This window comes from Heteronotia binoei, chromosome 5 (assembly GCF_032191835.1).
Source record: "Heteronotia binoei isolate CCM8104 ecotype False Entrance Well chromosome 5, APGP_CSIRO_Hbin_v1, whole genome shotgun sequence".
In the NCBI taxonomy this organism is placed as follows: Eukaryota; Metazoa; Chordata; class Lepidosauria; order Squamata; family Gekkonidae; genus Heteronotia; species Heteronotia binoei.
The window spans coordinates 32,204,111-32,227,443 of NC_083227.1; the positions used below are offsets into that span (position 1 = coordinate 32,204,111).

Here is a 23,333-nt window from a genome sequence, read left to right on the forward strand (position 1 = left end):
ACTCAGATTTCTTTGTTTTACAAATGGTTTGCCCTAGGTAAAACCATCATTGCCCATTAATCCTTTTGTTCAAACTCCTGGAAACCATCTCTGAGGTGATGTCAAGTACCACATGACACCACCTCAGGACACAAATTTGGCTATAAGAAGGCCAGGTTTTTTGCTAGTCAGGTATTTCTCCGAGTTTCCCCACCTTGCTGTCCAAGCCCTTCCCTTATCCTCTTCGCTATTGGATCCTTCCTTCTGCATTCTTCAAGAGAGGTAAAGTATGTGTTTCCCGCTTATGTTTCTTTATACAATTTTCCCTCTAATTTCTTAGGACTGTGTGATTGATGTTTGTTTTCCTTGTGTGCTTGCAACAGACAGCCATATGTTTAAACTGGCTTTTGACTCTTGGATGTAAGATTTCTGCCATTTAACACAAATCTTGAAAACATATTTGATCGTTCTGCTAGCTTTCTTATTTTTGTACTGTATGTGAAGCAGGGCTGAAATAAAAAGATATTAAATAAGGTAAATTGAAAGCCATTAATTAGGCACAAGGGCAAGAAAACAAAAGGTCAGAGATTTTAAAAGTGCTTGCTAGGTGCCTCTATGAAATAATCCTTCTAGATTGCAAAAGTAAGGAAAGAGGAAGTTAATCCTTCACCCACGGCTTTGCTGCAACTGCCAAAAAGAGGAACTAGAAACTGGCTGGAATAAGCATTGAGTAATATACCTTGGAAAATGTCTTGGGAGCAGGTCAAAGGTGCAAATGCGTTTTTGATGAAGGATATTGCTGCAAGAGTGTTAGCAACATCAATGCATGTATGGAAAGACCCTCCCAGTCTCCTCCTTGTTCCTTTAGTAATATGACGCTTGTAATGATGTATGGGATATTGGGTGGTCCTTTCCTGTAATTGGGCGATTGTTTACTGGAAATTATTGTCTGTGGCTATAAAACTGTAGACCTTCCTGAAATCGGGGCTCCCAAATTCGTTTAGACATGAGTCTGATCTGGGGTCCGTGTACACGTTAAATAAATGGCTGTTTCTTCCTGATTTGGCCTGTGGCCTCGTTTCTGCCTGACCACCAGCAGCTAAGATTGCTGCTACATATGCTTTTTAGAGCATTGTGTTGCCAATAGAGTAAATTTTTGTTCTGAAAGAAATTAGCAAACTTTACAGTATTTTTTTTAAAAACAAAGGTTTGGTTACTCGTGTACAACAGCCCTGGAAACCCATGGGGTTCAGCTTTAGACTCCAAGACAAACCCATTATGGAGAAACAAATCTCTCCCCCCACCCCCCATACATACATTCCTCTACTTTCCCTGTTATTCTTCTGAACAGGCCAGTTATTTGCTGCCACAAACCTGATTTTAGGTTTTCCCAATAAATTTGGGAAGCCAGCCCCTCTTTTCTGCAGGGCAGGGGAATGCTGCCTAGACATGCAGTTGGCCCTGAGACATGAAAATGCAGCACAGTTTCTTGTAAGACTGATTAAATGATTGTATTTAACAGAAACGCACACACAAAATGCAAATAGTTGTCGATAACGTGCCAATTTTCAAACAAGGAGTCAGTAGCTTACATTTTGGTTACAGGGGGTGGGGGGCGATATTCCCTCTAAGCTGCAGAGTCTTGTGAGCAAAAATTCTTTGTGAGCTTCTGATGTTAAAGTTGTGAGCTACTGCATAAGTTATTGTGCTCTGGGGCTATCCTTCCTGACCTACGACACAAATGTGTGAGCTGGAGGCTAAAAATCTGCGAGCTAGCTCATGCTAACTCAGTTTAGAGGGAACTCTGGTGGACGGAGAATCTCTTGGGGCTAATGGAGTAAAAAACCGGGCAAGAAAATAACAACAAAGTCCTTAAGAGGACTGTCTTGAACAAGTCCCTTGTTTAATTTTTCCTCATCCAGACCCTGGCTGAGTCAAACCAAACAACCCACACTCCATGCATGAAAGCCCACTAGGCATGCCAGCTATGGATTGGGAAATATCTGAAGATTTTTGGGGTGAAACCACAGGAGGGTGGGGTTTGGGGAGGGACCTCAGCAGAGTTTAATCCCATAAAGTCCATCTTCCAGCATAGCCATTTTCTCCTGGAGTAATCTATGTTGCTGGAGATCAGTTATAATCCCAGGAGATCTCCAGCTACCATTCTATTCTCTACCACCTGGAGACTGGCTCACTCTGCCACCCGCCCACAGCAACCATCTCACTGAATGACTCCAAAAAACACTAACCAACCAAGCTCCTGGCAGAGAGGGGTTTTTTGTTCATTTAAAGTTAGCCCAGAAGTCTGGCATTGATTACAATTTTCCTTCCAGAATACGGAAGGTTCAAATTTGAGCCCAAATGAGGTAGGAAAGCCTAGTCCCTCCTCTCCACTGAGAAAAAGTTTTCCCCACTAAGAAGTCCAAATATAAAGAAATTGCCCTGTGGGCTTAGAAAGGCCACAGGGGGCAGAAGCCCTGCCAAAACATGGAAAATTATAATGAACTCATGGCCTCTAGAGCCTACAGGTCATCACAGGAGCTAATTCTGGCAACAGGTTGAAATCTGGGGGCTATTGGTCAGCCCACATGTGATTTAGGGCTTCTGTGCTTGCTTGAAGGTGCCCATGGTATGAAGGTGGGAGGCAAATAACTGGCTTTTACAACTTAAGGGTATTTTACATTTTATTTATTTAATTCAGTTTATATCCTGCTCTACTCACAAGTGGGCTCAGGGCGGCTCACAACATAGGATAAGAACAATAAATATTGATTAATAAAAACATCAAATCATGTCATCTAAACATATTACTTAAAAATAATACCTGACTGCCATTTAACAATTCCTGAGTACTGTGCATGCTGCAGGGCCCTCAAGTCCTGTGCCCACCCCCTGTAGGCTTAGTTGGGTGAGCTTGGTTGGCCTTGGGGGAGGGCAGGCTGGTTGGGCAGCCCCTCTTCTCCAGGGTTAGGAGAGCAGGCCGGTAGTGGTACTCCACTGGCTTAGGGGGCAGAGCCTGCTGCAGGTATATTCCATAGCTCCCCACCTCTGGGGTTAGCAGGGCAAGCCTATTGTGGATCCCTTCCCCTGCGATTGGGATGGAAAGCCAATACTACATACTGGTGATAGCCAGAGATGTTCAATGTAAATAACTGTGGGCCATTGTATGGTGTTGGACACCATCAGCCTGTGCATCAGCTGAGATTATTTCTTGCCGATACCACAAGCACACAGAATGGGTTTGTTCTTGGGCTCCCAGCCACACAGGGCTCCTACCAGCAGGGTGTGGACCAAGACTTCATACCCCTGCAGCCTGATGTATCTGTTCTCAAAGAGGGTGGAGATGTCCACCAAGACATGATGAGGGTGCTGGACTCCCAGTCCACCGGCAGCTGACTTATAGATGGTTCCCCACAGTGAGATGGGATCAGTGCAGCTGATGTACATCTTATAGATCATTCCGCACAGCAAGATGGGTCTCCAGTTGCTGGGGTCAGTATAGTTAGTATACATGAGGTGCTGGGCTCCTAGCTCCAGATCCACTCTGGTAGATGGTTCCACACAGCAAGATGGCTCTCCAGTTGCTGGGATCAGTGCAGCTGGTGTAGATATTGTAGATTGTTCTGCACAGCATGATAAGTCTCTAGTTGCTGGGGTTAGTGTGGCTGGTGTACATGAGGTGCTAGACTCCTTGTTCCAGATCCACTCTTGTAGATGGTTCTGCACCTAGCTCACCACCTTCCTGATCTTGGGGGGCATGGCTAGTTGTGTGCCTCAGATTCCCACCCTTTCTGGAATCTTTGGCATACATCTAATTTCCACAGTGGTGCTGAATCTCTTCAAAGTTACAGGACTGTGTAACTACAAACATTCAGTTACTATCTAAAGTGAGATGGAATGGAAGTACTACTAGTATGACATCATTAGGCTATGCCCCAAGTGTCAGCCTTTGGGAGGCTGGAAACTTGCCAACCCTGAGGGTGTGAGATAACCAAATGTGTTTTAAATTACCATGTAGTTGACTGCACACATTAAGTTTGCATTGGAACAAATGAACCTTAAAGGTGTTTACCTTTGCAAAGTGCTGGCTTGTAATTTAGCATTAAAACACATTCATTCTCATGTTCAAAGCGCATCAGTCATCTTCAGAATATGATCTCAGTCATCTTCAAAATAATTCTGTAACTACCCCAATGTTATTGTCCCTGTACGCAAAGAGGGAGCTGAGAGAACCATGGCTTGAGATTTGAACAGGGAATACATTTCTTGTGAGGCTCTGCAAAAGGCATCACATAATGGGGAAAATGTTACCGCCCCTGTACCAACAGCAGAATGAGGAAGAATTTTAGGTTAAATGTTTCCAATATTTCCCTACCAAAGAAACATTACTTGCTATTCCTGCCATGTTTAGCTGTTATTAAAGACACAAGAGCAGGCCTGGTACAAAAACTGGCAATCTAAAAACATAAAGGAGCCCTTTGGACATAGTTTTATCATTGCCTCATCAGATACATGAATTGGTTCTTCAGCCAGTTACAGAAAATTGTAAAGAACAGATGCCAAAGGTCCTGAAATTCACACAGATGTACAAGCATATGCAAATTTTCCATAGCGGGAATAAAATCAACAGGGCAAGAGAGCACTCCACAATGGGAAAACTGTGCAAGTAGTTCCTCTTCCCATCAGCACCAGCTTCTTCTTTGCAAATCACAGTAATTGCATTTCTGTAACAAACAAAAGAAGTTATCAAAGCTAATTTTCCAAACTGCTGAAGAGACATGTGCAGAAAATTCTCTTTGAGTTGCCACATTTTTCCTAGAAGGGACCTCCTGTGCCTTTTTAACAGCCGCCTGATATGCAGAACCGCAGCAGGCGTATGCTGCCCCGTGCACAGAATGCAAAAGAAAACCGCACCTTATGAATTTCTGCCTACAACGCCGCTGTTCAGAAACCACTGCCTGTAAGGAAGGCAATCTGTTAACGCCTATTAACTGCCGCAAAGTTATTTGAAAACAGCCTATCCTAGGCCTGAGAGACGCGCAGCCTCAATCCCTGCCAGTGGGGTGATTATTGCAACCGCCTTCCCCAAAAGCACCAACACACAAGTATTCCTACAGTTTCGAGGCCCAGTTGAATCTATAAACTGTTTTTTTTTTTTTAAATTAGCTTCCCCTGCAGTTCTCTTTGCTAATTTTATTTTTCTACTCAGGCTCTGGATTAGGCAGGCTGTCCAAGAAGCGCGCGGGGTCCTCACGGCGGAGCCGTTTTCGGACATCCGGCCCCGCCCCCCCCGGAAACTGCGCTTTCTGCTGTGGCCCTCGCTTGGAGTAGTCGTGCTGCCCTTCCCCCTCGGTGAAGGTAAGATGCTTGTTCGTAATCAGTTCTCTATCCGCGGTTTCTTTAGCCATCCGCCCTGTAATGTGGAAGATATAAATTCTGTGAACGGTTCTCTGCCTGATGATTAGTGTATGGGAGGGTCATTTCCCCGCCCGGGTTCTCAAAAATGGACTTGGAAGAGTGGGGGGGGGGTGCTCCCCGCCATTGTAGCTCTGGGTAATGGGAGCCAAAATGGCGCCTGGCTCTTTGTGCACTACTTTACTTCCTTGCTTTGTTCGTAATCCGGGAGCATCGGTGTTGTTTTGCTTTCTGGGCCTTCCATACGTGGTCGTTTAGGGAGATTTGACGCTCACGTTTCCCTTTAGCCAGAAAAGGGGTAGCGAAGCTAGAAACGTAGAGGGTTCATTATGGGGTCTGCGTGCCTCCCACCCTTCCAGCAGAGCGATCTCTAATACATCACGCAATTGAGGGCAGAAGAGGTGCTAGCATTTAGTAAAAGTGGTGTGATGATGGACGGTCTCTTGGAATCTGTGGGGAGGGGATGAAGCTGCAAGTGCATTTTTCGTGGAGCAATGTACGGTGCAAAGGATTTGCAGCGTCTGCCTGAATAGTTTTTGCAGTTCGTGCCTTGCAAAGGATATTTTGCTTCTGTACCTGCAAATTTTAGAGCATTAGTGGAAAACTAAGTTGGAAGCGTGTTATGATGGGGATGTGGGGACTGTACTGTAGGAATTGAGGGATGCAGCGCAATGAATGGTAGGCCGAAGTAGGAGTTGCGGCTGTTAATTTTCAGATAAAAGGTTCTCCGTGGTACGTGTGTGAATGATGCATGTTTATATTTCTAGGAAGGCAACTCCTTTCACACACTTTTGAGTTTTCCGTGGTGATTCACAGTAACTAACTGTATTCCCTGAAGCTTAAAGGATTAGAGTAGCTAACTCGCCATAGTGGGATGATGTGCCTTGAGGAATTCAGTGGGTGGGATTACATAGGTAATAAGGACTAGCCTGAATAGGCCTAGGAATTGCAGACAAGGAGTCCTTTGTTGACCTCCCTGCTTGTATTTGTTCTCATTTTTGTTTTTGGGAGGGGAGAGCTACTGGGTAGGAGTTTGGAAGCAACATTTCTGAACTGCTGCTTATTTCCTTCCCACCCCTTTTGAGCAGCATCCTGCCAGAAATTGGGAGAGGGAGCCATCTCAGAAACAAGGTGGTCTTGGCGATAGATGTGGAATGCAATTATCCTACTCTTCATTCCCCCCCCCCCCCAATTGCTGGTAGAGAGGCTATGAAACAGTTTGATTTTCTAGTCCATTGCTGTTTGTTGAGACCCACGGTGGATTACAAGTTTTAGAATATGGATTAAAACTTTTTTTAGTGAAACATTACATTGCATACAATGCAATAAAACTGCCTAAAGCTTTCATAGGTATTAAAGTCCTACACATCCCTATTTCCTTAGTGGAAAATCCTGTTGTTGATTGGATGCATTAGCAAGGAGTTGGGGGTCCTCTGCATGAATAGGGAAGTGAGAAATCCCCCACCCTCAGTTTCCTCACCCTCAGTTTCCTTTTGTTTCACCCAGACTTGTAGCAATAGAGCAATTATTTTTTATTTTTATTGGTTTCCCAAGCAAATGCTATCCAGACCAAATGTTCTTTCATTGTGTTAATTTCACTATTTTGCCATTGGATCCTAACTTTGTATCACTTCACATTCTTAACCACTGTCCACCAGCTGTATGTAGTTCTGCTTACTGTACCCCATTCCATTGTCTGAAGAAGTATGCATGCATAGGAAAGCTTACATTCTGAATAAAACCTTGTTGGTCATAAAGGTGCAACTGGATTCTTCCTACTTTGTTCTATTAGTTTTTAGGGGTTTGCTTAGGTTGGAGTGGTGGTGGGCCTATCTAGACCTTCATGGGTTATGAAGAGCAAAGAGAAATTGAGTGTACGGTATGTGGGTGGGAATAATCAACCAGCAACTCCCTATGCTTGCAAATTTAAGCCCTTTCCCCATCATGATGCCTTTTTGGAGTTTGTACTTAATTCTTGGTCTCTCTGGGCTTCTGTGGGATTTAAGCTCTTCAAGGATGCTAGTGTCCTGCTTTTTTTCTATTTTAAGTGGTGGGGGCAGGGATGTAGTTCTCCAGGATGTGGTACAGTGCATGCATTTTAAGGAGAACTATATTAAGTGAAGGTATTTTATCAGTTTTCTACGAGTAAAACAGTTTTGTCTGTGATGGGCTCAAGCATTTTTGCTCGAAGGCAATGAGATTCTCTCCTGGTGTTTTCGTACTAAAAGAGAGGGCGCTTTTCTTATACCCTGGTTTGATTTCTTTTGAATCTGAAGGGTGTTTTCCCTCCCTTGAGTCTAATTTCAACACCCTTCTTGTCAGTTCTTAGAGAGAGGCATCGATCACCATGACCGAGAATGATGTTGACAACGAGCTCTTGGATTATGAGGACGACGAGGTTGAAAACCAGGCAGCAGGAGACGGGGTGGATGTCCCGTCCAAGAAGGACGTCAAGGGCTCCTACGTCTCCATCCACAGTTCTGGCTTTCGCGATTTCTTGCTAAAGCCAGAGCTGCTGCGTGCCATTGTTGACTGTGGCTTTGAGCACCCTTCGGAAGGTGAGCCTATAGGTTCAGGAAAGCAGTATTTTAGGGAGTTAGTGGGAGGGGGGAGCCGAATGAAAGAACTCGTGGAGGGTCTCTGCAGCAGCAGCGAGGATACTGACTTTGTTTCCATTCTCAATGCAGTACAACATGAGTGTATTCCGCAGGCCATCCTGGGCATGGACGTCCTCTGCCAAGCCAAGTCAGGCATGGGCAAGACCGCTGTCTTTGTTCTTGCTACACTACAGCAGTTGGAGCCGGTCACGGGGCAGGTAGGTGTGGGAAGGGGGCAACTGCTTGGTGAGAGCAGAATCAGCACAAAAAGCAGCCCAGCGAAGGGGACTTGGGAAGCAGCCACTGGGAGTCACAATGCAAGAATGAAGAAAAGAGTATTTTGTTGAAGGGGCTTATCTACTCTTGGCAGGTGTCGGTCCTGGTGATGTGTCACACTCGCGAGCTGGCCTTCCAGATCAGCAAGGAGTACGAGCGTTTCTCCAAGTACATGCCCAGCGTCAAGGTGAGAGCTGAGTCTTGGGGCACCTCCGTGACAGGGAGCCCCCATCTCAGAACTGGGGCTGCTTCTGTTCTTGGGCAATGCAGCGTGTTCACTTGCGTTGGCAGATCCCATGCCTAGACTAGAGTATTGTGGAAAGACTGGAAGATGTCAGAGTTGGGACAAGGCTCAGTCTGGTAGTCAACAATACCATAATATCACATCCCACTTTTGATTGGGCTGTTTCTGTATCCTGGCTTCCAGATTTTGTGCAACAAGTTCAGGTTTTTGTCTGATGCAGTTTCCATTTTTGCATAATAGTTTCATAGAAAATGCGTTGCTTTCTGTAGTCTTGTTAGGAGCAGCCTCCACCTCCTTGCTCAGCTGGTTAGTCCTGTTCGGCTGCCTCACTCTTCCTTTTGGCTTCCCCTGCCCAGGTGTCTGTGTTCTTTGGAGGCCTGTCCATCAAGAAGGATGAGGAGGTGCTGAAGAAGAACTGCCCCCACATTGTGGTGGGGACCCCGGGCCGCATCCTGGCCTTGGCCCGCAACAAGAGCCTCAACCTCAAGCACATCAAGCATTTCATCCTGGACGAATGCGACAAGATGCTCGAGCAGCTTGGTGAGTGGGGCTGAGAGCCAGGCCTTTGGGAGATAGACAGATGTGGAGGGCAGCTGGGAGTTGGCCTCTTGGAGGCGCTGTGTTCCTTGCGCAAAATGGGTAGTGGCAACTTTTCCCTGACAGGTGGAATGGCTTGAGTTCTCTGTACAGCTTGAACCTTCCTTGTATTTGGGAGTTTGACTTTCTCCTTTCTTGGCTGTGTGGTGCTTTTCATTTACCATCACCAGTTTTTGAATGAGCTGGACTTGGAGGCACTGCTATTCTTTCTTGGAGTCTGTATCCCTTTTTTTTTTTTTTGCCTCCGCAAGGAGAAAGAAGCAAAATAGTGCAGCCAGCCTTTCGTGAAGTTGGCCAACCCCCCTAAAAAGCTCCTTAACCGGGTTGTGCACTCCCTGGAGCGCAACGTTGCTGCACCCGGTCACTTTGGGGTCTGCCCCCTTACTTCCTCTCAAGTGCCCCTGACCTTCCCTCCCTCCCTCCCCTGCCACAGGGATGAAAGCTGAGAGGCTGGGGGTCACCCTCTCCCTCCTCCTGACCCTTTAAATGGCGTGGGAAGGGCAGTGGCTGTTCCTGGATGCCCTTCCTGGGCAATTTAAATCATGGGGGAGGGGTGGTTTCTGGCTCTCTGCTTTCACCCCTGCGGGCCTCTCAAGGGAGGTGGGGGCAGGAGGGAAGGTCAGGCATCCTGAGTTGGGTGCCCTCAGTCATGGCAGCAGCAGCCAGGGGAGGGGAGCCACTAAGTGCCCCCTGACTTTTTTATATGCCCCCCAACTTTTAAAATCCTGGCTATGGGCCTGCATCACTGAATAGGTACAGTATGCGTATCTGAATCTGACAAAGGAAGAGCTTTGACTTTCAAAGGCTGACTCCATAGAATTTTTGCTGGTCTTTAAAGTTTTGCTGCGCTAGAATCTTGCTCTTTTAGCACAACTCTCCCAGCTGGGATTAAGACCTTGGGAAGGGTATTGCAAAGTTCCTTTTGACTTGCCTTTTGTAGCAGAAGTGACCCCCCCTCCCCTTCCCAGTAGACAGGCTGGAAGGAGGTGGAAGAGGCCCTCTTTGAATCGTATTCCCATAAGAGTCAGTTGAAGGATACAGTCATATAGGCTTTAAATAATAAGCTATGCTGCTATTTCTGCCTACAGCTCCCAAGGCTTTTCAGACCCCAGCAAGGGAGCTTTTAAGGGTTATTTAAACTTTGTGTATGGGCGCAGAAAAGAACAGAATCCTGAGTTCTGATCTCTTTGTCCTTTTTTTTTTCCTTTTACAGATATGCGTCGGGATGTCCAGGAGATCTTCCGCATGACCCCACATGAAAAGCAGGTCATGATGTTCAGTGCCACTCTCAGCAAGGACATCCGCCCCGTGTGCCGCAAATTCATGCAAGACGTAATTAAATCCCTTCTACCTTCTTTATCCACCTGGCCAGCCGGCCAGCCTCCCTCCCTCCCCATCCAGGGAAGGAGTGGGGGCGTGGAGCATAGAACGCCGCCCTTGTCTACAGTGCACCGGGCCGCACCGCTGCTGCCCGACGCCTCCCCCGATCCCCTTCAGGCACTTGTAGGGCACACAGCTTCCGGAAGATCATTCGGGTGACACTAGCTACCATACCCACACACACGAACGACAGGCATCTCCCAGTAGGGCTGGAGAGCGCGCTCAGACCGTAATCTGGTTCTGTCCAGCTGTGGCACACTTTAACTTAGAGATCGTCCACACTGTTGCGGGGGGATCCATCCCAGAAGGATCCTCTTTGTGCCTTCCACACCTGGTAGGGGGGTGCAGAATTCGCCGCGCCCCTTCTGCCATCCTGTTTTCCCTGCACTCCCTCTGCGTGGATCCATCTACCTGGTGGCACCGTGTTCTGAAGATCCTGGCCCACACACACGCACGTTCCGAAGATCCTGGCCCCCAAACCTCCAGGCAGATGTAGCTCTTGCTGCTTCCTCACTGCCACGCATTCATCAGGTGCACGCAGTTGGCCAGCACGCCCACGTTCCTGCCCTCCTTGCCCTCCCCGCTCACCCTGGCTGGCACTCCGGAGACCTGCGGCGAAGGACTCCTCGCAAGAGATCCGAGGGAGCGGCAGCAGCCAGTGGAGCAGATGCCTGGTGACCCGGAGGAGAAGTTTTATCCTTTTTTCCTTCTGAACTGGCAAAAAACAATTTTATTTTCTTTCTGAGCTTTATCCCTTTCTTTTTTCCGCCACCTTACTTGGGAAAGGGATTGACTTTAATGTCAGAGTTCCCATTACGGGAGGGGAAGCTTCCAGCTCATGTGATAGGAAAGGTGGCTGTTGCCACTTTGTATATAGTAGGTGTAGGAATGCCCAGTTAATCAAACAAGGAGACTTGGGGGTTATCTGGAGGCCTAAATTCCCAGGAAGGCCTGATAAGAAGCAGCTGCTTTCATTCGCTTGGGTAGGCGAAGGCGGTCAAGCACCAGGGGCCAGGTTGCTAGGCAGTTATCTGGGAGCCTAGTGCATGCTGGGAAATGTGGTGCGGGGAAGGTGTTCGATGAGCCCCGGGGCTTGTTGGAAAGGTCAGAGGGAGAGTGCAGCTAAAGCAGCTGGAGCTTTCTTATAGACAACTGATCTGTTTCTTCTGCAAGTTTTTTTTTGTGTGTTGAGTCCAGGTTGGGCAAAAAAGAAGGCAGGGGAGCAGGGGGCCAAGTTTCCCAGTTAGGCTTGTGGAGGAAGATGTCTCCTGTGTTTTGAAACTCATAGCCTGGCCTTCAAGGTGGCCGATAGGTTAGTCCTGGGCAATGGGAGGAAGACCTGGCCGTTGGCAACATTGGCCCTTATCCTGGCATACTTTACCTGAGAAAGTCCTAGCTGAACGGGAAGAACTTTGCTTCCCAGGATGCCTTGCATGAAAGCTCTTGGCTGTTTGACTTGAGAGGTGAATGGGGTAGGCTCTCTCTGCTTTTCCTCTTTTCCGAAGGGCTCTTAAGATTGGGGGGGCACATAGGGATGTGTGTGCATATTGTAGGGCAAGGGCGTATTTGCAAGCGAGTTAGAGATGCTCCTGTGTGCGCTTGTGCTGCTTTATCCCCCACCCTCCGAGCCCAGATCAGCCTTGCCCTGGTCTAACCGGCCCTGGGTTTGCTCCTCAGCCCATGGAGATCTTCGTGGACGACGAGACCAAGCTGACGCTGCACGGGCTGCAGCAGTACTATGTCAAACTGAAAGACAACGAGAAGAACCGCAAGCTCTTTGACCTGCTCGATGTGCTGGAATTCAACCAGGTGCCTCCCCAGGAGTAGATGTCCATTGCCTCAGGGTCGGGGGGGGGGGGTTGCGATTGGAAATGGGGAATAGGTTTTGCTGGAAATAGGCAACATTGTTATTTCTGCTCTGAAAACAAGAAAGTTAACTTCGTCAAATGTGGTGGGGGGGTGAGGTAGCATTAACTCTCTAGAGCAGGGATGGCCAAACTGTGGCTTGGGAGCCCCCACTGCTCCAGGCTGTCTTGGAGAAGGCATTTCTCTCTTTAAATTACTTCTCCATGCAAGCTAGCAGCTTGGGGAAAGCATTTAAAGTTGCTTTCTTTCGACTTCTTCCCTCATCTTATTTTCTTTCCTTCATTTATTTTCCTCTCTCCCTTTCCTCCCGGCTCTCCAACATCTGACATTCATTCTATGTGGCTCTTGTAGTAAGCAAGTTTGGCCACCCCTGGCCTAGAGGCAGTTTTAAAACTGGGGCAGTTGAGAGACAGATGGCAACTTGGTGTCATGTTTGTGGCTTCTCCATAAACCGCAAGGGTGTGAACAGTGAAAAAGCAGGGCACAAACCTCCCTGGTGCCAAGAGCCTATCAGCATCTGACTTGCTGTAGAGGTTTGGTGGGGGAAGGAAGTGGGTTAGGCTCTGAATAAGTAGTAATTGCATTTCTAGTGATTTTGAAAGAATTGGGTGGGTCCACTCACATTAAAAAGCAGCGACCTCTTTGCAGAGCAAGCAGTTAATCTGTCCAGTTTGTGATGGCTGCCTGTTTGAGTGTTGAAGGGTGCAGAAATGTAAACGGCTACTGGCTAGGAGAGATGGTATTAGTGTACGCCATTTGATTGCGGTTGACATCCTACAGTTCTTTGTATGAGTTTTTAAAAGACTACATATGTTGATCACCAGTGGAAGCTGCACCAGTATGGCCAGTGAATTTCTTAAGCATTGTGCCTGGGCTCATCCCTCTTGTTCAGGTTCCTGGTTCGAGCTCACATAAGAGTGAAGGTAAAGCTTGACTAAGACCTAAATTGCCTGCACAAAGTGATCTTGGGAGCTGCATGGCTGCTGCTTATGTCTGTTTTTGATTCTCTCAGGGACTGCTCAGGAGGGACACCTTCAGGCATACCACACAGAAGGGTCACTTAAGTAGTCCTCCAAGCTGTTGACCAGGTGTGAGACTGTCCATTCCCTTCCCCATCCAGGTGGTGATCTTTGTGAAGTCCGTGCAGCGCTGCATAGCATTGGCTCAGCTTCTGGTGGAGCAGAACTTCCCAGCCATCGCCATACACAGGGGGATGCCCCAGGAGGAGAGGTGAGGAAAGCCCCAAGCTGGGCCACGGAGCAGATGGTTCACTGAGGGGCTCACTTGCTGTGATGAGTTTGCTCAGACTAGAGTCTCTGACTCCTTCAGTGATGTTTCTCGAAGCCCTGAGCAATGGCCCCTGCAGTAGCCTCTTGGCCGTCACTTAAGCAGAATCTGCTGCAAAATCTGTGGGCAGGAGAAGGCATTCTAACATGAGCCTGTATGAGCATTGGGATTGAGGAAGGGGCGGCACCATCATGGACACATGAAGCTGCCTTATACTGAATCAGAGCCTTGGTCCATCAAAGTCACTATTGTCTACTCCGACTGGCAGCGGCTCTCCAGGGTCTCAAGCTGAGGTTTTTCATGCCTATTTGCACCCTTTTTAGTTGGAGCTGCTGGGGATTGAACCTGGGACCTTCTGCTTACCAAGCAGATGCTCTACCACTGAGCCACCGTCCCTCCCCTGTCTTAACTCTTCCTGGGTCTTGCAGGTTGTCGCGCTACCAACAGTTCAAAGATTTCCAGCGCCGTATCTTGGTGGCCACCAATCTCTTTGGCCGTGGCATGGATATCGAGCGAGTCAACATTGCCTTCAACTACGACATGCCAGAGGATTCAGATACCTACCTGCATCGGGTGAGTGAGACAGGCAAACTGGTGAACAGGTTTCAAAGTTGGGCCCCCGAGTTGGGCTAGGAGAAGGGGCCAGGGAGCCCCTTGTTGTGCTGATGAGTTTGCTCAGACTAGAGTCTCTGAGATGCTCTTGATGTCTCTTTAAAGCTCTGAGCAACAACTCTGGCCTTTGGGAGGGGGGATGAATGTGTCCTTGCATCTCTCAACAGTCTTCTGAGGTGGAATTACGAAGTTCCATCCCCCTTTCTAGAGGTGCAGAGGCATGATTGTAGGGAAAAGCACTTGGTCTCATATTCAGTTCCCTTTGTGGATGCCCTGCAGGTGGCTCGTGCTGGGCGCTTCGGTACAAAGGGCCTGGCCATCACTTTCGTGTCAGATGAGAATGACGCCAAGATCCTGAATGAAGTGCAGGACCGCTTTGAGGTGAACATCAGCGAGCTGCCTGATGAGATCGACATCTCTTCTTACAGTGAGTCACAGCAGTGTGAATTTGGGGGACGGGAGAAGGGTAGACGTGCAGCAGGGATGCGCTTGAGTCAAAAAGCCAGGCCCGGGGAGGGGGTGGTGGGAATAACTGGCCTAGGTAAGCAGGATTGTCTTCAGCTTTGGGGGAATTTGCAAAACAAGCTATGGAGGAAAATGGCAAATAGGCTGCTGAACTAGTGGGAAGTGCTTACTTGTGGGAGGAGAAGGAAATGAGCCCTATGCAAGAAGGTCTAAGGTGTGGTGGAAATGCTCAGCACCCACAAAACATCTATAAAAACCGCCAAGGCTGGCTCGCTTAACACATTCTTGTATCTTTGCAGTTGAACAGACCCGATAAAGGGGGCCTTTCCTCTCCATCGACCTTGGTTTTAATTCCTGACCTCTTCCGCTTCCCTGAAACTTCATGTTTAATTTCACTTGACGGAGCACGATGTGGCTTTGACCATCCGGACATAACCCGTTTACATCACTCCGATGAGGGGGACAGAAGAGCCGCCGTCAGCAAGCTGCTGTGTGTTGTGCCCAGAGGCCTAAGGGGAGAGCCTGCTGGGCGGGAGTCCCATTGCCCAGCTGGCACCAAGAAGAGAAGGTCTCGGTGCCTCTCCATGGGGGCTCCCCCTGCCTCCAGATGGAGATCTCTACTGCCTACCAGCAGGATGTTGGGACTCCACCAGTTATGTAGCTTCACTTTGTCCTTATGTTGGCGTTATGCAGAGACCTGCCTCCATGACCGGAAGCACAAAAGGGGGAGGAGTTTTCGACAGGGGTGCTCTGTGAATCCCTGGCATCTAGAATTACGTTTTTGTTTCCTGGGAGGAAAAACCCCTCTTGGGAGGGAAAAAAGCTAAAAATATGAACCTTCTTTTGTATGCCCATTCTTCATGCTGTTTTTAAGACTTGTGTTTTGCTGTATGTGCGTGCCCCCCCTTTTTTTTAAAAAAGAAATGTGTCTGCATGTGAAAATTAACCCCCTGTCCTAGGTGGTATATCTTGGCAGGTAACCTAGTAGTGAAAGACTGACGTATTAGCTGTGGCTCGTTCTATTCCCCCTTGATTCTCCACCCCCTGCCCTTTTTTTGTAATAAAGAAACCCAGGTCTTATGGGTATCTAATTAAACGAGTCTTGTGAATAACCTGTTGGCACAGCCTTTATTCTTCAGGGTAGAGCTTTCCCCTGGTTACATTGGGGCATGACATTAGCATGTCCATTTATTAAGGAAAACTTCTGACAACCACATGGCGGTGCCATCTTGTACAGCTAAGGAAGGGAATGAAACATTTTGTATCAGATAAGTTAGAAAACATAAGAGGAATGGATGGATATTGGGCCCTAAAAGTTACTTTAAGGTGTACTGCTGACCACCTGATCAAACCCTTGAAGGGTGATCTTGAAGTGGTGGAAGAAGAAAGGTGACTAAAGCAGATATTGTGATACTGGGAGACTTCAGGTAGCCTCACATGGCTTTTGTAAACATGTGCTTATGCTATAGAAATGGAATTCCTAGACATCATAGGCAACTGCACTGGAAGAGGTGGTCCCAGAGGTCTGAGCAGGGCTCAGGACATTGTGAAAGATGTAGAGGTAGTTGCAGCAGTTGGGAACAGTGGCCACAGTTCTGTCAGCTTCAGCATTCATATTAGTGGAAAGTTATCCCTAAAGTCCATAACCTTTTTGATTCCAAAATGGTATTTAAGAGCTCAAACGGGACATGGTTCTACTAATTCTACAAGTGTGACATGGTTCCACTAATCACAGTGGTTTTCAGCCTTGTTGAACCTGTGAGCACCTTTGGAGTTCTGCCTCATGGGAGTGAGTGTGACCACAGAGCAGCTGCAGCAGGAGGCAGAGCCCGTCATGAAGTGGCTGCTGCAGGAGGTGAAACCACACACAAGGAAGTCCAAGGGGCACAATAAAATCACATTGGAAAAAAGGAGTGAAAGGACACAGCGAAAGCTGTGATGGATAGGTACCAAAAAGTGTGTCAGCGGGCACCACATTAGACTCCTACTCATTTGTAACTCATCTCTTAAATCAACTATTGTATCTGAAGACTGCAGACTTGCAGATGTTACACTGATTTTTAAGAGTCCAGAGGAGGACCTGGAAAACAGGCCGGCCAGCATAACGTCTGTCCCAGCCAGGCCAATTAGTAAAAGCTGTAATCAAAAGCAGAATTCTTAGGCACCTAGAGGAACAAAGCCTGCTGAGGGAAATCTGCATGGCTTCTGTCTCACCAACCTACTGGAATCCTTGGAGAAAGTGAATGAGGATTGTAGATAATAATAACCAGATTGACATATAGCCTGGACTTCTCAAAAGGCATTTGACAAGGTACTTCACCAAAGATTCCTGGGTAAATTTAACAGTAGGGATCCTGCTTGAGGATTAAATGGTTAAATGACAGGAGGCAAAGGATAGGATTATATGGACAGTTCTTGCAATGGTAGACTGCAAACTGAGGCCCCATAGTTTAGTGGTAAATGATCTGGAATGGGTTGAACAGTGTAGTGGCTGAGTTCGCAGATGACACAAAATTATACAGAAAGGTGAAAACCATGACTGAACTCCAGAAGAAACAAACAGATTAAGGGCAACAATTTTGCAAATGCAGTTAATTGTTGGTAAGTAAAATGGTGATGCATGCAAACAATCCCAACTTTGAGTGTATGCTGGTGGGGTCTGAATTTACTGAGGGAAAGATTTGAGTCATGGATAGCTCAATGAAACTTTCAATCCAGTGTGCCATAGCAGTGAAAAAGTCACACTCTGTTAAGGATTATTAGGAAAGGGGAGCGTAAAACAGTTGATATAAGGCCCCTGTATATTTATGGTGCTGTCTAATTTTGAATGATGTGTGCAGTTCTGGCCATTGTCTCAAAAGGCATGGCAGAATTCAAAAACAGCACAAAAAGATTAAGATGCTTAAGGGGCTGGAGCACCTTCCCTATGAAGAAAGGATTTTTCTGTTTAGAAAAGATGACTAAGGGGGAACATGATGAAGGGTAGAGATTGGGAATGTAGACAGGAATGAACAGCTCCTAGTGATCCAAGTGTGAATGAATTATAATTGTTCACAAGTGAATGACTTACTGGAGGACCATGTGCCTCCTCATAATACAGGGTTCACAAGCACCAGTGTTTGGTAGGGCTACCAATCCCTGGTTTGGAGGCCCTCCCCCCCCCCCCCACTTCAGGGTTATCAGAAAGTGGGGTGGGGGGAGGGATATGTCTGTTGGGCACTCCATTATTCCCTATGGAGAATGATTCCCATAGGATATAATGGAGAATTGATCCATAAGGCTCTGTGTGGGGGAGGGATGTGTTTTGAGATATAGGCATATTTGCAGTATAACATCCAAGGCCTTTCCTCAAAACACCCTCCAAGTTTCAAAAGGATTGGACCAGGGGGTGCCCCCGTCCTTCATTATTTCCAATGGAGGGAAGGCATTTAAAAGATGTGCAGTCCCTTTAAATGTGAAGACAAGAAGTCCCTTTTGAGTTCAACTGAGCTTGTCACAACCTTGCTCCTGGCTCCACCCCCAAAGTCCTCTGACTCCACCCCCAAAGTCCCCAGATATTTCTTGAATTGGACTTGGCAACCCTTGTGGGTTGCAGAAACTGGATTATTAATCAACTTGCAAATTATCAGTAAAGTTAAATTGTAGTTTTATGTCTTTTTAAAATTGTTGATCATCTTGCTCTGAATATTGATGTGTCCTTGTGATTTTTAACGGCACGCAGCTACTCTGGGAAATATATTTGGCTTGAAAAGGGAAATATACATTTAGTAATAACCTATTCCTGTTCCACCTGAAGCTCGTACAGCCAAATGAATGTTTGTTAAAGCGATTCCAGAACTCCAGTTTTGTTTGCTGTCACAATCCATGACGGCGTGTTTCGCTCAAGGCAGAAAGGCCTCTAAGCAGCACCTGTTCCCATAGCAACAGAACACGCAACGGACCTCCTGCTCCTCGCCGAAAATAACCTGGCGCGCTAGCGCGAAGCCCCCTATTAATTCTGAGTCTGTCGCGATTAATGCCTGAAGAATTAGTAAATACATTCTCCTTCAAGCCTACTTTCCATGTTGGATAATATTTATATACGCTGTAAAATAACGTGTTAATTATTTTTGCGGTTCTTTTCAGTTATTTTTTCTCTTAGATAGCAAGGCGTCGTTTGCAACAGCTCTGAAGCCTCAGAGGGAAGGGAGGACCCGGGATATCAGGGCGAGGAAATCGTCCCAAACGTTCACACCAGCACAAGCTTTTAGTTAACGCCATCGTTGTTTCGGGAAGAAAGCCTCTTTGGACCGTCTTCTTGCCAGTTTAATGTTATTTTTCTATCGCGGTAGGAAGTCACCCTCAGCCGCCATGTTTGTTAAGGGTATAGAACGCTATTAGGATGAAAATGTTGCCAACCCGCCAGTTTTTAAAATAAGCGCAAGCCGAGTAAGTGTTGTGAAACGCAGTGATTTAACAAGTCTTTAGAATTCTGGCTGATGACAATACATACTGTTCAAAACTGTAAAATTAAATTGATGTAAACCGTTTTGATTCGGTTCTGAAATCTGAGTCAAGGTGGTTTTTCTTTCCAACTTCTGCCAGAAATGTTAACCCAGAAATAAAGGTTATTTCCTTTTTAAAAATAAAATAATTTTTCCTACTATCTTTAGTCTGCAGCCATAGTGTAGTGAGCAAACTGTCCTTATGAGAAGAACTCAAGAGTTCTTGAAAAACCAAAATATTCTTGTGGCAAAAAAACCTTGTGGCGCTTCAATAGTTAGCCCCTTGATTGGAGCACAAATGTAAATATAAAATATTTATATCCAGCACTTAGTTTATAAAGCTTCAAGGCTGCTTACAATTTTTTTTAAATCACATTACAAATTGAAGCATTCAAGTTAACAGTAAAAAACCTCCACTTAATAGAACTACAGAGCAGTAAAGCTGGAACCAACTGAAAGTAGCAGGATCCAGAATTTTCAGCAATCGGGCTCTCTGAAGCTCTGCTTGGTTCTAAAACACCAACAGAAGATGAAAGGAGATATCTGTCTGTCTAAATAGTCCTGTACTATCTTAACAGAGCTACATCTCAGACTTCAATAGACGTCAAGGCTGTAACTCTGCCTAGGATTGTTCTCTGTTAGGCACCTTAAAAATAATAGTTTAATGTGATATAAGCTTCTAGGATTGCCAGGTCTGTGTTGGAAAATACCTGGAGACTTTGGGGGTGGATCTGGGAGAGGGTGGGGTTTTAGGAGGGGCCTCAGCAGGGTAGAATGCCATAGGGTCTGCCCTTCAAAGCAGCCATTTTCTCCAGGGGAGCTTATCAGTTCCAAAAACAGGAGATCTCCAGGTCCCACCTGGAGACTGGCAACCCTAGCTTTCATAGGCTTGACTCCCAACAGATTTAAGCGCTCCACGGCCTTGTTGCTGATGCAGAAAAGGCCCCGATCAGCATAGCCATTCACTGCTGTTTAGGTGGTAAGAGCCTGAAATAGATAAACATATGATTAGAAGAAAAGAGGGGGGGGGGGGGAAACAGATGGTTTCTTAAATTGTCACAACAGCATAGACATTGATTTTCCATAGGACTTTTACTTGTTTCTACTGTGAGAACCACAACCACCTTTTAATAATCTGTTGGAATGTGCTGAGATTTGCTTTTTTTCTACTGGGCTGCAATTACTGAGGGTGTTTCTGAAACAGGAGAGAAGTCCTGTTCTTAACTGGGAATTCTCTGTAAGGCTGCAGATCAGGATCTGAGACCAGATTTTGATTTCACTTGGGGCTTTCAAGTCTAGCCATTAAGAAGGAATTTTGGGGGGGGGGGGTATGTCTCCCAGCATAGGGTTACAGTGTCAATTCTGTGCCTTTTTTAAAGGCCCTTTGCCCAGAGTCTGACAACTCTTACTATCAACACACTATTTCCCATACAAAGAGCATAGGAACTGTGGCTTACTAAAAGTGCAGTCCTAGGTATTTCTACTCAGAAGTAAGTCCACCATATTCAATGGGACTTATTCCCAAGTTAAGTGTGCTTTGGATTCCACTAACACCTTTAATATGAACAGAGTTTTATTCAAGATACAAGCTTTTGTATGCATGTACACTTCTTCAGATATAGACACCCGAAAGCTTATACCTTGAATAAAACTTTGTCTTAAAGGTGCCACTGGACTCAAACTTTATCCTGCTGCTTTAGACCAACACAGCTACCCACCTGACTATCTTGGATTCTACTATAAGATTTATCTTATGGAAAACTGGATTCTCCATTTTCCCCTTTTCATTCTGGGAGCTAGTCCTGGTTCAAAGAGAGTTTCTTTCTGACTACCAGGATACCATTCGTCAGTGCAAAATAGTGTCTATTATGAGACAATTTGCACTCAAAAGCTGCGTGCTTAGCCATGGAGCTCACTTGAGCCAGTTTCTCTCTTGCGTAACCAATTTCACTAAGGAAAGGAGCATGGGGAATTTCAGAGAGTAGCAGTGATGAAGGGAGGTTTGACTCTTGAAAGCTTATATTAGTTTGAAACTCTTGATGGTCTCTAAGGTGCCACTGCACTTGAATCTAACTACAGTAAAGAGATCATGTGCCCCCTTGAGCAACTAGCATGAAAAAGGAGACATATGAGGGAGGAACAGTGGCTCAGTGGTAGAGCATCTGCTTGGGAAGCAGAAGGTCCCAGGTTCAATTCCCGGCATCTCCAAAAAAAGGGTCCAGGCAAATAGGTGTGAAAAACCTCAGCTTGAGACCCTGGAGAGCCGCTGCCAGTCTGAGAAGACAATACTGACTTTAATGGACCAGGGGTCTGATTCAGTATAAGGCAGCTTCATATGTTCATATGATTGGTGCAGACAGGCAGCCATGCTAGCTTGTTGCAGCAGAATAAAACAGTAGTCCAGTGGTGTTCTAAAGACTAATACAATGTATTTTGTTGTTGTTGTTCAGTCACACAGTCGAATCCGACTCTTTGCGACCCCATGGACAAAGTCATGCCAGGCCCTCCTATCTCCCACCATCCTCCAAAGTCTGCTCAAATTTGCGTTTGTTACATCAGTAACGCTGTCCAGCCATCTCATCTTTTGCCGTCCCCTTCTTCTTTTGCCTTCTATCTTTCCCAGCATCAGGATCTTCTCCAGTGAGTGCTCCCTTCTCATTTGGTGGCCAAAGTATTTGAGCTTCAGCTTCAGCATCTGACCTTCCAGGGAACAGTCTGGGTTGATTTCCCTTAGGACTGACTGACTGGATCTTCTTGCAGTCCAAGGGACTCTCAAGTGTCTTCTCCAGCACCACATCTCAAAAGTATCTATTCTTCTGCGCTTGGCCTTCCTTATGGTCCAGCTCTCACAGCCACACAATGTATACCAGCACATATTTTAATTAGTCAGAGCTTGCTTCCGCAGATGCATTGGTGTGCAAACCCATCAGGCAGATTTATAAAATTAGCAAGGGCGGGAATGCTACAAGATAGTGTTGGACTAGGATCTGAGAGACTCAGATCTGAATTTCCACTCTGCCACAGAAGCTGGTTGGGTGACCTTGGGCCAGTTACTTACTACCTCAAAGAAAACAAAAAGTGTGTGTGCACACAAAAGGCTATGCTCAGAATAAAACTTCGTTGGTCTTAAGGATGCCATCAGACTCAAACTTTGTTTTACAGAAAATCACGCAAACCGTTTTAGGTCCTCAATGGGGAAACAAGCAGGCTGTAAAGGAAGGAAAGAAATACATCAATTCAAAGATAGATTCAGGCAGGTAGCCATGTCGGTCTGAAGCAGCAGAACAAAGTTTAACTCCAGTGGCACCTTTAAGACCAACTGAATATTATTCTGGGTATAAGTGTTTGCGTGCATGTTTCTGAAGAAGTGTACATGCACATGAAAGCTTATACCCAGAATTAAACTGAGTCTGTCATAAATCCAAAGAGTAATCAATGCTATCAGAATGGGAGTGACACATTCCTCACTGCTGCTATATAGCAAATGGAAAACCTGATGCAGGGTGAAGTGAGATAAGCAGGTACAATAGGAAGTTAAGAGATAGCATCTGAAAGTATTACTATCTGCAAGAGGTGCAGTCTGCTAGACATAAGCACCTAATAGTGTACTTAGGGATGCCAGATCCTTATTAAGCCCTGGGGTGTGGGTAGATTGTCTGACTTTGTTAGCGAATTGTAATTCAGCAACAAATGCCTTGGATTCTCTCTGAAGTTCCTCTGTGAGAGAACTGAGACGTGAAACAGCAACAGGGTGCCCTGGATATATCATCAGATGAAACACAGCATCGGTATTTAAGCCTTTGTTACTGTTCCCTCCTCTTTGAAATGTAAATTCCATGTGCTTCTCAGGAAAGAGACTGGCTTTGTTATTTCTGTCACTCTGTAATACTGCATTATTTATCCAGTGCATTTTTGCGCATTGATGAGGCTGAATCAAACAACAACAGGCAGGAAAGCTCTGCTCACGTCCCAGGCTCTCCTTCCGGAGTTTTTAGGCCACCCTGTGTTTAGGTTTCCCTAACCACATGTCAGTTTCCTTCTTACAGCCATAAAGGATTGCAAACGGAGACCTGTTCAGGACCAGACCTGATCCAAAGTCAGGACAGCAGGCCACCTCCTCCCCAACATTTA

The 23,333-nt window shown here is 46.3% G+C and overlaps 1 protein-coding gene and 1 non-coding gene across 2 annotated transcripts; both read left to right on the forward strand.

Annotated features, from left to right (window-relative positions):
- Positions 1 to 5,011: 5,011 nt before the first annotated feature.
- Positions 5,012 to 15,830, forward strand: DDX39B (DExD-box helicase 39B). Its single transcript, XM_060239088.1, has 11 exons — positions 5,012 to 5,337; positions 7,717 to 7,952; positions 8,082 to 8,209; positions 8,362 to 8,454; positions 8,868 to 9,051; positions 10,322 to 10,440; positions 12,166 to 12,297; positions 13,475 to 13,584; positions 14,070 to 14,214; positions 14,533 to 14,680; positions 15,018 to 15,830. The coding sequence occupies exons 2-11, from the start codon at positions 7,742 to 7,744 to the stop codon at positions 15,032 to 15,034; spliced, it is 1,287 nt and encodes a 428-aa protein (XP_060095071.1). The 5' UTR covers positions 5,012 to 5,337; positions 7,717 to 7,741; the 3' UTR covers positions 15,035 to 15,830.
- Positions 14,300 to 14,367, forward strand: LOC132573089 (small nucleolar RNA SNORD52). Its single transcript, XR_009555493.1, has one exon. It is a non-coding gene; the product is annotated as a small nucleolar RNA SNORD52 (small nucleolar RNA).
- Positions 15,831 to 23,333: the final 7,503 nt, after the last annotated feature.